Below are 13610 nucleotides of genomic sequence, written 5' to 3' on the forward strand. Positions count from 1 at the left end.
TGGCCCCACCTTTGCGGCTGAATTAATAGACTTAGGAACTGTTTACAAGGCACATTAGGTATATGGCTTTTAGCTTGGCTGACTCATTCTTAACTTTCTAAGGAGGTGAGGTTGTTCTAAGGCAATTTATTGAATATTTTCTCTAGGGTTTTTTCACATTGAATAAGGAGCCCTTCATCTTTTTTCTGCTTTCTTGTTGTTATTGTCGTTTAGTACATGTCAAACAATTAGGAGCTTGAAAAATTAAGTCTTAAAATTTTCTTCCAAACCACTAAAGTTTTCAATATTTCTTTCACTGGCCGATAGGTGGCAATGTAGTACTACTTATGTCATTGGTACCTCTCTTTTGACTTTATACCCATGCCTGAAACTGAGTTTTCATTTACATGTGGAGTTTCCTTTTGAAGCTCTAGTCCAGGGGTCAGTAAAATATGGCCTGTGGGCCAGTTGAAAGTGTACAATTCAGTAGTATTAAGTACATTTACAGTGTGGTACAATAATCACTGCTATCTTATTGCAGAATTTTATCATACAAAACAGAAACCTCCTTCCCATTAAGCAGTCACTCCCTATTCCCTTTCCCTCTTGCCCCTGACTACCACAGATCTGCTTTATGTCTCTGTGGATTTGCTTATTCTGAATATTTTGTATACCTGGAATGTGGCCTTTTAGGTCTGGCTGCTTCTTTTCCCTTAGTAAGTTTTTCAAGGTTCATCATGTTGTAACATGTATCAGCACTTCATTCCTTTTATGACTGAATAATATTTCAGTCATAATATTATATAATCTTATAGTGAATAATATTTCATTATCTGGATATACTGTATTTTGTTTATCCATTCATCTGTTGATGGGTATTTTGGTTGTTCCTTTTGGCTATTGTTAATAGTGCTGCTATAAACATTCATGTACAGGTTTTTGTTTGAACACCTGTCCTGTTTTCAGTTCTTTTGGGTATATACCTAGGAGTGGAATTGCTAAGTCACTTTATATTTAACTTATTGAGGAATCCACCACATGTTCTTTTGTGCAGCTTATGAGCTAAGAATAGTTTTTACTTTTTTAAATTGTTGATTAAAAAAGAATATTTCGTAGCAAATGATATATGAAATTTAAATACATGTGTATTGGAATACAGCCACACCTTTGATTATTTATTACTTATGGCTGCATTCACAGTACAACAGCACAGTTGAGTAGTTGCGGCAGAGACTGTGTGGCCTACAAAGCTAAAATTACTATCTGGCCATTTATAGAAAAAGTTTGATGACCTCTGCTCTGTTGATTCATTGTTTCTATTACCATTACTCCTTTAAATTGTCAGAAATGTATTTGTGTCCCTGTAGAACATAGTTAGAAGTAGACTCTGCTCAGGTTTATAGTCTGGTTACATTCAAAAGATACTTACATCTATAATGATAACATCAGAAAGTTCATTTTATTTGGCAGGTGTCTGAGTAACACTCATTTTATGGTTCTCATATGATTAGTGCCTCTGACCTCCTCCTTTTCCTCATGAAATAAGATTTACATTTTTTCTCTAGTTAATGTACCACTTTTCATTCCTGAAATTGGCTATTCTGTATGTTTTCTATTTCATTTATTTCTGCTCTATCTTTTATTATTCTTGTCTACTTTTTTGTAAACTTTTTTATTTTTCTGTCATCTTGAGATGGAGCTTAGATTGTTGATTTTCAGCTTCTTCTAATGTATATTTAAGGGTATTGCTTTCTAAGCATGACTATAGCCATCCAAAGGTTTGATGTGTCACATTTTCATTATCTTACAGTGCAAAATACTGTCAGCTTCTACTGTAAGTTCTTATTTGATTCATGGGTTATTTAAAAGTGTTGTTTTTACTCTCTACACAAAGGATGATTTTCTAGTTATCTTTTTGTTATTTATAGCTTAAATCCACTGATAAGAAAACATGCTTTTTATTATTTTAATCCTTTGAAATTTGTTGCTTTGCTTTCATGGCCCAGCATATGGTCAGTTTTTATAAATGTCCTGTGTGTATTTGAAAATCATAGTTATTCTGCACTTGTTGAGTACAGTGTTGTATATATGTTGATTAGGTCAAGTTTGTTAACTTGTTCAGCTCTTTTGTATCTTTACCGATTTTTTTGTCTGCCTCTCCTATTACTGACTGAAAGAGGTGTGTTAATATTTACAACAATTATGGATTTATCCATTCTGTTTTCTTCTGTTTTTGCTTTGAGGCTGTGAGATGTATGCAAATTTATAATTTTATCTTCCTGGTGAATGAACCTTTTATTATTATGAAATTCCTCCTTTAAGACTTTTGCCTTAAAGTTTATTTTCTCTGATACTAAATAGCTTTCTTTTGGTTAGTATTTGCATGGTATCTTTTTCGTCTTTTTACTTTTAACCATTCTATATCCTTACATTTAAGGTGTATTTCTTGCCTTTTATTTGGAATATCTGTGCTTACTTTTGATGCAATTATTGATATGTTGTGTTTAAATTTGCTGCCTTGCTCTTTACTTTCTACTTCTTTTTTTTTTTTTTTAATTTTTTTTTTAATTTATTCATTTATTTATTTATTCATTCATTTATGGCTGTGTTGGGTCTTCGTTTCTGTGCGAGGGCCCTCTCCAGCTGTGGCAAGCGGGGGCCACTCCTCATCACGGTGCGCGGGCCTCTCACTGTAGCGGCCTCTCCTGCTGCGGAGCGCAGGCTCAGCAATTGTGGCTCACGGGCGTAGCCGCTCCGCAGCACGTGGGATCCTCCCAGACCAGGGCTCGAACCCGTGTCCCCTGCATCAGCAGGCAGACTCCCAACCACTGCGCCACCAGGGAAGCCCTTCTTTTTTTTAATAGGGTTGTTATTGTGTTTATGTTTTTTAGTTTTTACTTTTAAAATATTTATTTATTTATTTGATAGTGCCGGGTCTTTAGTTGCGGCTCACCAGCTCCTTAGTTGCAGCATGCATGTGGGATCTGTTTCCCCAACCAGAGATTGAACCCGGGCCCCCTGCATTGGGAGTGCAGAGTCTTAACCACTGTGCCACCAGGGAAGTCCCTGCTTTCTACTTCTTTCACCTGTTCAGCTTTACTTTTTTTTCCTTTTGAATCCTTTTGGATTGATTAGATTTTATCATTCCTTTTTTTTTCTTCCCCTTTTAAACTTGCTAATTATATATTCATTCTGTTATTCAGTAGATACCCAGGAGAATACCACATGCACCCTTAACTTTTTCAAAAGTAATATAAATTAGTACTGTTAATACTTTCCAGACAGTACAAAGACCTTAGTATAGTACTGTAACTACATCCCCCTTCTCTAGACTTACATGCTGTTGTTTTTGTATATATTTTGTATTTTAAACCCCAGAAGACATTATTATTTATACATTTAAAACTTACTTAGATTTATTCATATTACTCACATATTCATTGCTCATTGATCTTCATTCCTCCTTGCATATTTGTGCTTCCATTTGGCTGACATTTTTCAAAAGAACGAAGGACATCAAGCTATGGATTTTAGAAGCACTTTGAGCCCCATAACAATAAAAGAATGAAAGTCACACCTAGAAACATCACAGAAAAAGTGCTGAATTTTGCATTCTTTTCTTTCTCCATGTTTTAGTCCGGATATTTCCTTCTGACCTCTCTTCTAGTTCACTAATTTTCTCTTCAGCTGATTCTATCTGCTGTTAAACTCATCACTGATTGCTTTTTTTTTTTTTTTTTTAATTTTTAAAAAAGTTTTTGTACTTCGAAGATGTTCTGTGTTTTCCAGTTCTACTTCTTATGGTTGTTTTCCTGTATGTTATGTGTCTTTTTTTTCCCCCTCTGGCTACTTTTTTTTTTTAAATAAATTTGTTTTATTTATTTATTTATTTATGGCTGCATTGGGTCTTCGTTGCTGCACGCAGGCTCTCTCTCGTTGTGGCAAACAGGGGCTATTCTTCGTTGTGGTGCGTGGGCTTCTCATTGCAGTGGATTCTCCTGTTGCTGAGCACGGGCTCTAGGCACGTGGGCCTCAGTAGTTGTGGCACGCGGGCTCTAGAGTGCATGCTCGGCAGTTGTGGTGCACTTGCTTAGTTGCTCCGCAGCATGTGAGATCCTCCTGGACCAGGGCTCGAACCCGTGTCCCCTGCATTGGCAGGTGGCTTCTTAGCCACTGCACCACCGGGGAAGCCCTCGTCATTGAATTCTTAATTTTAGTTATTAAATTTTTTCAGTTCTAAAAATTCCCTTTGATTCCTTTATAGTTTCTAGTATACCACTGAAATTCTCAATCTTTTAATTCAATGAACAAACTTGCTTTTTTTTTTTTTTTTTTTTTGGCAGCGTTGGGTCTTTATTGCTGCACGCAGGCTCTCTCTAGTTGTGGCGAGCAGGGGCTACTCTACAGTGCGGTGCATGAACTTCTCATTGGGTGGCTTCTCTTGCTGCAGAGCGCGGGCTCAGCAGTTGTGGCTCGCGGGCTCTAGAGCGCAGCCTCAGTAGTTGTGGCACACGGGTTTAGTTGCTCCGCGGCATGTGGGATCTTCCCGGATCAGAGCTCGAACCCGTGTCCCCTGCACTGGCAGGCAGATTCTTAACTGAGCCACCAGGGAAGCCCAAAACTAGCATTTTTTTTAAAGTCTGTTTCTAAAATTTTCGTTATCTAGATCTCCTGTGGGTTTGTTTCTTTTATCTATATTTCATGTTGGTTTTCAGTTATGTGGTCTAGTCTTTCCATATATCTGATTTTTTTGTTTTGTTTTATTTTTGTTTTAATGCCAGACATTGTATAGGAAAAATTGTAGAGATAATTGTGGGCTCTGGATACTGTTTTCTTCTTCCTGAGAGAGGATTAACGTGTGTTGGGGGGTTTTTTTGTGGATTTTTTTGCCTATAGTAATTTTTTTTCTGGGGGAATAATAATCCAAAGCCCCCTTAATCTAGTCAGGAATTGAGATGATTTGAAACCAGGATTCAGTACCTGATAAAGCAAGTGTATGTATAGTTTACCTTTACTACCAGTGTGTATCTATCTCTTGATTCCCAACTTAAGGCCAGGGAGGTGGGTGGTTATCAGAATCCCTCCTCCTTGAACTACAGTTTTTGTTTTGTGGGTCCTGTGTCTCTTTTTAAAAAAATACAAACAAAAACAAGAAACAACTTTTCAGTTTCTTAGCCTCACAACTAGAACTTTTGGGAAGGATCAGCACCCACAGGGGGAACGTGTTCCAGATGCCAGGCTTTTCTCTCTTTTCTAGATCTGGGCTCTGTAATTCTCCACTGGCTCAGTAGCTCTCTGATGCCTTCAAACAAATGTTTTGTATCTGTGTTTTAACTTGGTCAGTAGGAGGAGTGCTAGTCCAGCACCTAGTGCGGCAGTGACAGAAGAGGAACTGCTATATTCATTCTATTAGGTTTTTAAAAAATCATTCTGAATAATGTATTTGTGATGATACTTTAAAGATTATCACTAGGAAATAATCTGTATATTGGTCCTTTTTCCAGGTGCTACCATATTGGGGAAATCCTCATGATAGAAAAGTTATCAGGAGGTTCTGGAGTCAGGTAACTTTCAGCTTACTGTACACGCAGGCACACACACATATACATGTTCACACATATGCGCAGTCATTATTTCTCCAGGTGATTTGAGTAATTTCACTTACATAAAATCTTCTTATATGTTTCTGGACACTAGGCAAGTGTACTTTTTTTCTTTTACAATGCTTTTCCTGTTGTAGACAATCAGCTGGACTTGAAGTCCAGGATTAAGTAAGAACTTTTTTCTTTAATAAGCTGAAGACTAGTTTTTTTTGTTGTTGTTGTTGTTTTTTTAACATCTTTATTGGAGTAAAATTGCTTTACAATGGTGTGTTAGTTTCTGCTTTATAACAAAGTGAATCAGCTATACATATACATATATCCCCATATCTCTTCCCTCTTGCATCTCTCTCCCTCCCTCCCACCCTCCCTATCCCACCCCTCTAGGTGGTCCCAAAGCACCGAGCTGATCTCCCTGTGCTATGCGGCTGCTTCTCACTAGCTATCGGTTTTACATTTGGTAGTGTATATATGCCCATGCCACTCTCTCACATTGTCCCAGCTTACCCTTCCCCCTCCCCGTGTCCTCAAGTCCATTCTCTAGTAGGTCTGCGTCTTTATTCCCATCCTAGGTTTGAAGACTAGTTTTTAACAAGGTTTGTGGTTAAGGTAACTACCTTAAAAACAGTTATGCTTTTAATTCACTGCACATCTCCTACATTGGAGAAGTATATCTTTAGAGCTATCTTAAACTTCTTGGCCTTAGAAAATAAATTCCATTCCTCATTGTCTTATTATGACTTGTTAGGTATCTCTTTTCACCCTTGCCCTCTTATGTTTACAGAAGACCCTCTACACTCAGGATGCCCCCTTCCATGTGGTTATCACCAGTTACCAGCTGGTGGTGCAGGATGTAAAGTATTTCCAGCGAGTCAAGTGGCAGTACATGGTATTGGATGAGGCTCAGGCGCTCAAGAGTAGTTCCAGGTAACATGAGTAGTAGAAGTAAAGTCTGTGGACTGAGGATATATAGATATATAGATACGTGTGTATGATATACACACACATGTGAATGAAGGTCAGAGAGATTTCAAAACATGGTATATGGCTTATGGTCTCTGCATAAGCCATATATCTGACCAGAAGGCATAAATTCTCTTTTGCATTTTCATGGAATATACATATTAATGTTTAGAGTATAAAGATTTTTCTCAACTTTTTTCTCCCTATTCAGTAATTATGGCATTTTAACCGATTTTTGTTCTTTTTTTTTTTTTTTTTTTTTTTCCGATTTTTGTTCTTCAAGGAAATTTTCTGTGGAGGAACGGGTGTCTGCTCTTTGCTTCAGGGATTATTTTAGACAGGAGGTCTTAGTAGGAAGTAGAATGTTACATTATGTGGATTATAACTTCTACTGTTTTATGAAGGTTATCCTAGTCCCTGAATGGTTATTAGATGCCCAAGAATCCTTTTATTGGAAGTTACGTGTTTAAAATGTTCTAATACCTTTAAGTTCCCAAACTGAATAGTAAATGAGTGCTTGGCTGTAAAGTGTTACTCAGTGGTATTAGACCTTGGGTTTGATGGATTTTTATTAACTCTTGGTGAGCCCATAGGGCTTTCTTAGAAGTCCATGTTAACTGGCAGGATGGTATTTTCCATGGAACTTTCCATCCTCTAAAGAGCATTATTTCATAGTTTACTCTTTTGAAGTAGAGCATGCTTGTGGCCAGGAGCAGTAGACTCACTTTGCGTTTTCTTCTCACACCCTTTCTTTTTCTCCATTGATTCCTCCAAACTCACACTGGAAGCGTATAGAGTAATAATTTTAAAACCTACTACTGTAGATAATACTTTATAATTATATGGTTTGTATCAACAAAACTGACCAAAGGTAGTAGAGGACTTTTATCAAGCCAGAAAGGATCCTACTCTGCTATTCGAGGGCTTTTTTTTTATATATACCCTAATACCACGTTTTCAGTATAGAGTCAGTTCCTTTGAAATTTCCTGTCGTCAGCTTTGTTGAGTAATATTTTTCAATTGTGTTCATGGTAGAGTATTGATACTTGATTTTGAGTGTTTGTTATTTATTTGAAAAGCATTTTTAGAAATAAGGGGTCTCAATAGGGTGAATATTTACTGCTAACTTGGAATTTGTAATTCATCTTACTGGACAGTGTTCGTTGGAAGATACTCTTGCAGTTTCAGTGTCGGAATCGGCTTTTGCTAACTGGGACCCCCATTCAGAACACCATGGCAGAGGTAGGCACTAGTAAAGACCTCAGTTTTATGTCTGCATTAAACAGTGGTTCCAACACAGAATAAAATTCTTTACGCATGCCTACCTGGAGTGTTACGGCTTTGTATAAATTACAATCCCCACATAAAAGGAAGAATTTGACCATGGCTTGCCCTAAGTGGTTTTTTTTTGGGGGGGGCATCATTACTATTTTCTTATTCTCTGGCAAAAGGCAAATAAATTTCTTTATTCCTTGGTTACTTATATAATAAATCGTGATCACATTAAGAATGCTACTCATCTAATGCAGAGATATTTTTATACTAGAATAAAAAGGTAATATTCTTTGACACTGAGAGGAGCTAAAATTCTTTCTTTAGGGAAGATAATTTTATCTTCTAGAATAGGGGTCAGAAAACTTTCTGTAAAGAGCCAGATAATGAATATTTAGACTTTATAGGCCGTATAGTCACTGCACAGCTTCTCAACCTTCTATTGTAATGTGAAAGCAGCTATAGATGATATATAAATGAATAGGTGTGACTATGTTCCAATAAAACTTGATTTATAAAAATAGATGGCAGACCAGACTTGGCACCACAAGGCGTAATTTGCTGACCCCTGATCTAGAGTTATTATTAGCAAGTTATGCTGCCTCAGACTGTGTTCAGTTGTGGAATGGATCTTTATATAAGACCTTTAAAACTATCTCACTGCACAAGCTGAGCAGGACTTGCACTTTCAGACTTTCAGTGTGAAATTAGTTGAAAAATAGTCACATTTTGCTATAGTACCTTATAAAATTAGAGTTGGTTGATGAGGCAGTGTGCTTGCACACTCATTCTCTTTCACTTACTCACACATACACATGCACCTAGACACAGATACACAGACCTGCAACTTCACTCTCTCTCTGTCCAAACTCTCATCGTATCTTCACATACTGTCATTTTGTTGCTCTATAGTTATTTCGCTTTTTGTTTGTTTCCAGCTCTGGGCTCTGCTGCATTTCATTATGCCAACATTATTTGATTCACATGAGGAATTTAATGAATGGTTTTCCAAGGACATTGAGAGCCATGCCGAAAACAAATCTGCTATAGATGAGAGTGAGTACTTTTATGAACTTTCATTCTTTCTGCCTATTAGTGTAGGCAACTACATAATTCTGTATTTTCTTGTATGTGAAGAATTTTTCTTCTGGTATGCATAGAAGGATCTGAGAGAAAAGTTTTTTCTCTTTTAAAATAATTATATGTTTTGTGCATATTTAAAAGAGTCCAAAAAGGACTAACTCAAGTGATGCTCCTGTAGTGTTGACTAATCAAGGCAGAGCAGGCAAAATTCACATTTTGGCTTACGAAATCCTCATTTTCCACGTAGATCCTGAAAAATTTTATATTCTTTGTGGAATGGGGTAAGACTTTTTGCCTGTGATAAAACCAGAAAATATTAGAAGGGTAATTTTTGTTATTTTCTCTATATATTAGGATTTGTTTCTTCTGTAAACATTTTTTAACCTTGTTTATCAATTTTTTTTACCTCTTGACTCATATCTTTTAAGAGAGTTATGAGGTATTTATTACATAACATGAAGTGACAGCTACTAACTATTAGAAAAGTCCTTAAATAATTTCTTATACTACATGTTGTTAATTTGCTGATATACTTTGAAAAAATGATTTTGGGGGAACACCGGGAGTCCCAGATAGCTTGCATTAGACCTGTCTGAGAACCCTATTATTGATAGAATGTTCCTAAAACACTCTAAAGGTGAATTCTAATAAAAATAAAGACATCCTTACTGGTTTGAGTAAATGAGAGCAAAATGCATTTGCACAATTGACTCCAGGAAGGTGCTGTGGAAAGTTCAGATCCCTTGGCTTCCTCCTTGCGATTGTTTCAGTCTTCTTTTAGAGAATCATTAAGCCAAAAGGTGTTAGAACAGTTTAGTGAAGGGTGGTCATGATATTTCTTTTGTTTGTGTTAAATTGATATAATGTATTATTTGTCGGTGGGGCTCCTGGCATTTCAGATCAACTCTCTCGCTTACACATGATCTTGAAGCCATTTATGCTGAGGAGAATCAAGAAAGATGTGGAAAATGAATTGTCTGACAAGGTAAGGAAAGAAGACCTTGTGAGTTTATGCCTTAATAGGCACCAACCTAGGGTTCCAGGGTGAAAAGAAATTCCTTGGTAAATGTTTAGTTGAAGGGTAATTAGTTTGATTGATAGGAGACCTTTAAACTTGAGAGGGTCAAAGAAGACTTAAAATGAGTCAAATAATGAAGGCAAGTAATAGTTTTTTCTTCTTTTTGTTTTATACTTTTTATTATGGAGAGTTTGAAACATTACAAAAGTAGAAAAAATAGTATAATGAACTCCATATAGTTTAAATGATCAACTCATGACCATTTTTCACCCCTCTACATTATTCTGAAGCAGATCCCAGATGTCTTTTGTTTCATTTATAAATATTTTCATAGGTGTCTCTAAAAGATTTGCTGTTTTTTAAAATACATATTCACATATCATTATCACCTCTACTAAAAAAAGGCAGTTACTTCATTGTAGTATCACATACCCAGTCAGTGCTCAGATATTCCCAGTTGTCTTTGTGTATGCTTTTTTCTTTCTCTCTCTTTGAAAAAGTATTCAGTTTTTGAAACCAGAATCCAAGCAAGGTCCACACATAGTATTTGCGTGCTATGTCTCTTAAGCATCTTTTAGTCCCACCTTACTTTTTCTCCCCTTGCAATTCTTTGTTGAAGAAGCCAAGTTGTTTGTCGTGTAGAGTTTTTCCACATACTGTATTTTGCTGGTTGCATCATTGTGGTGTTGTCTAACATGTTCCTCTGTCTCCTGTATTTCTGCAGACTGAGAGTTAGATTTAGAAGTTTAATGTGCTTTGGGTTGTAATATTTTTTCTCATAAAAAGTCAGTAATTTTGGTTTATAAATAATCTTTTTTTGGATCTTACCAGACTTCTGTAGTTTTCTATTATCTCTTGTGAATCCTCCCCATATTCTCCTTCCTTCTTTTTTCACCCAGTTCCCAGTCCTTTGGGGTATTTTCCCATCTCCCATAGATTGCACCTGTTTCTCACAGTTCTGCTCTCTATATAAATGGCATCTTTCCAGGTTCTTGATAATATCAGGTGATACTCTCTGTCACTGCCAGAAGGCTGGATCATTTTGAAATTAGTAACTCTCTTACAAGATTGTGGTGGAGATGTACACCTTCAAAGAGAGGAATAGAAGTGTACCTTTTTTTAATTCCTTTTAAAAAAATCTTTATGGCTGCTTTGTGAAACTGGCTGATTTTAAGTGAATAGCAGTGTCACACAGATGTGTACCTGATAGAAAGAAAATACTTTATAAAAAAGTGGATCCTTGAGGCTTTTATATCAGAAACAGCTTAAAAACAATAGCAAAATCATAATGTCTGTTATTTAGTGGTCATTACAGAGGTGATCAGAAGACATATGGTTCTTAACCACTGTGCAGAGTATAAATTTCTTAAACATCAGTAATGTTTCTAATCTGTTATTAAATAGTATATGTATTATTGAACTCTTACTGTCTGCCAGCAACTGGTCCGTAGAGATGCAGCTTCCAGGTTCTGTTCAGATTTCCAAGGGGGATGAATACATAAATAGCTAGTACTGTATCATAAGATATGCAATGATTATCTATGTGAAATACAATGGGAACATAGATAAGGGAGTAGTTCTATTAGGGAAGGTTAGAGAAGGCATCAAAGCAGAGATGACATGTGAGCTAGATCTGGAATAATGAGTTGGCATTTACTAGGAAAATATGATAGGGAGGGGGGTGCTAAGCAACAAGAGTGAACAAAGGTAGAGCAATATTCAAATAGGCAGCATGTTTGGCAAACATTATTCAGACTGTTGTAGCTAATATATATAGGAGGACTTGATGAGATTGGGATAATATGGTGAGTTAGATTATGGCAGGCCTCTGCCTACAGGAGAATTTTTAATATTTTACTATAAGCAGTAACTTACATTGAAGGTTTTTCAGCAGTTGAGTACCTTATAAGATTTGTATGGAAAGTTTCTTGGAACCAGGAGAGACTAGAGGCAGGAAGCTCCCACGGTAATAGCAGTATAGATATGATGAGATTCTGTATTAAAGCAATGGGAATGGTCAGAAAAGGTGGTTAGAGGTAGATTTCCAGGTTGAGTTGAGGGACTTAGGAAATGATAGAACATGGGGTATGAGAGAGATAAAATCAGAGCTGACTGAAGTTTCTGTTTGGGCAACTGAGTGATAATGCTGCTAATGAATTAAGTAAATTGTGAAAGAGAATATTTTTTCTGATATGTCACAAATGCAATTGCTGCAGACTCTGAGTGATACTATTATGGTAGGTAGTTGGAAATATTGGGCTGGGGATGTTGGGAAACATATTTTTGCAAGTCACTGTGATGGACGGTAGTTGGTGTTATTAGAAATGGAAGAGGTCGCCCAGGGACAGCATGTAGAGTGAGTGACAAGGGAAGAGGGTCAAAGAAGGCACATTTTTCTGGATAATTAGCCATATCACAGGTTTATAGAGATACTGAGTTTCTAGAGATATGTATATTGTTTTTTCCAATCATAATCTGCCTTGCATGAGTTTCCAACTTTACGCTGATACTGAGTTTTCTTACAAACTGTTTTCAAAATATAAATGTCCTTATTGATTTTTAGATTGAGATTCTAATGTATTGCCAACTGACCAGCCGACAGAAGCTGCTATATCAGGCACTAAAGAACAAAATTTCCATTGAAGATTTATTGCAGTCTTCTATGGGGTCTACCCAGCAAGCACAGACAACCACCAGCAGCCTCATGAATCTGGTCATGCAGTTTAGGAAGGTAAGAGCTTAGGTCAGCTGCCTTGGAGTTGTCTTTATTATTAACCCACTTCGAGAAAAAGGCTCTATCTTGCCTTGATGCCAAATAAACAAAGGCAGTTAAAAAAGGATGAAAATGGGAAAGTATATATTCATAAAGGTAAACATGCAGGGTTTGGGATTCTTCCATCGTTTCACAGAGTGATGTCTGCACATGACAATATTGTCTTATCATTTCCTTTCCTGTTAGGTGTGTAATCACCCAGAGTTATTTGAACGACAAGAAACTTGGTCTCCATTTCATATTTCCCTAAAGCCATACCAGATTTCAAAGTTTATCTACCGTCATGGACAGATCAGGGTCTTCAACCATTCACGAGACAGGTGAGCAAATATTAATATCTGTTTGCTCTAAGAGTGTTCTTGTGTAATTCGGGGTTTTGTGGCTTAGTAGTAAATTTAATTGAGAGTGAGTTCCACAACAACGAGGTATTTAAGCAATGGGTGGACAACTATTTGTTGAGGGATCTTGTGATAGGATCTGTGCACTATCAAGAGTTTAACTGGCACTTCCAGTTGCCTTTCTGAGTGAGGAATGTGCACCTGTGTGCAAATATGTACTTGTACCAGGAGAGATCAGCAGATGTCTATGCCTCAGTACTGAAATTGCTTTGTGATGGTTTATTTCACACTTGGAATAGCACTTGTGGAAGAACTGATTGGATTTCAAATTAATCAAATTTATCTTCTTCCCAGAATCAGCAATCACAGATTTGGTAAAAGTGAAGTGATCGTTAATGGTAATATGCTAGAAACCATTTCCATTCAGAAAATGGCTGTGTATGTCCATTCTGCACCTCCGAGTGAGCGTGGCCCTGGCTTCTGGATTTTTTAACAAGCTCCTAAAGGATTCTTGTGCACACCTGCACTTGAGAACTATAGATTTAGAACGCTCCTTCTGTAGAGAAACAATATAAACAGTACTT

At 36.8% G+C, this 13610-nt stretch overlaps 1 protein-coding gene across 2 annotated transcripts in view; it reads left to right on the top strand.

Moving 5' to 3' along the window:
• Positions 1–13610, top strand: part of INO80 (INO80 complex ATPase subunit) — a 128977-nt gene that overhangs the window by 51402 nt on the left and 63965 nt on the right. For both annotated transcript variants that reach the window (XM_057543716.1, XM_057543717.1), the window contains exons 15-21: positions 5484–5543; positions 6364–6506; positions 7700–7784; positions 8753–8870; positions 9797–9882; positions 12479–12646; positions 12875–13008. In XM_057543716.1, coding sequence (XP_057399699.1) covers positions 5484–5543; positions 6364–6506; positions 7700–7784; positions 8753–8870; positions 9797–9882; positions 12479–12646; positions 12875–13008 — 794 coding nt within the window. The remainder of the gene's footprint in view (positions 1–5483; positions 5544–6363; positions 6507–7699; positions 7785–8752; positions 8871–9796; positions 9883–12478; positions 12647–12874; positions 13009–13610) is intronic.

Source organism: Balaenoptera acutorostrata, chromosome 3 (assembly GCF_949987535.1).
Source record: "Balaenoptera acutorostrata chromosome 3, mBalAcu1.1, whole genome shotgun sequence".
Lineage (NCBI taxonomy): Eukaryota > Metazoa > Chordata > Mammalia > Artiodactyla > Balaenopteridae > Balaenoptera > Balaenoptera acutorostrata.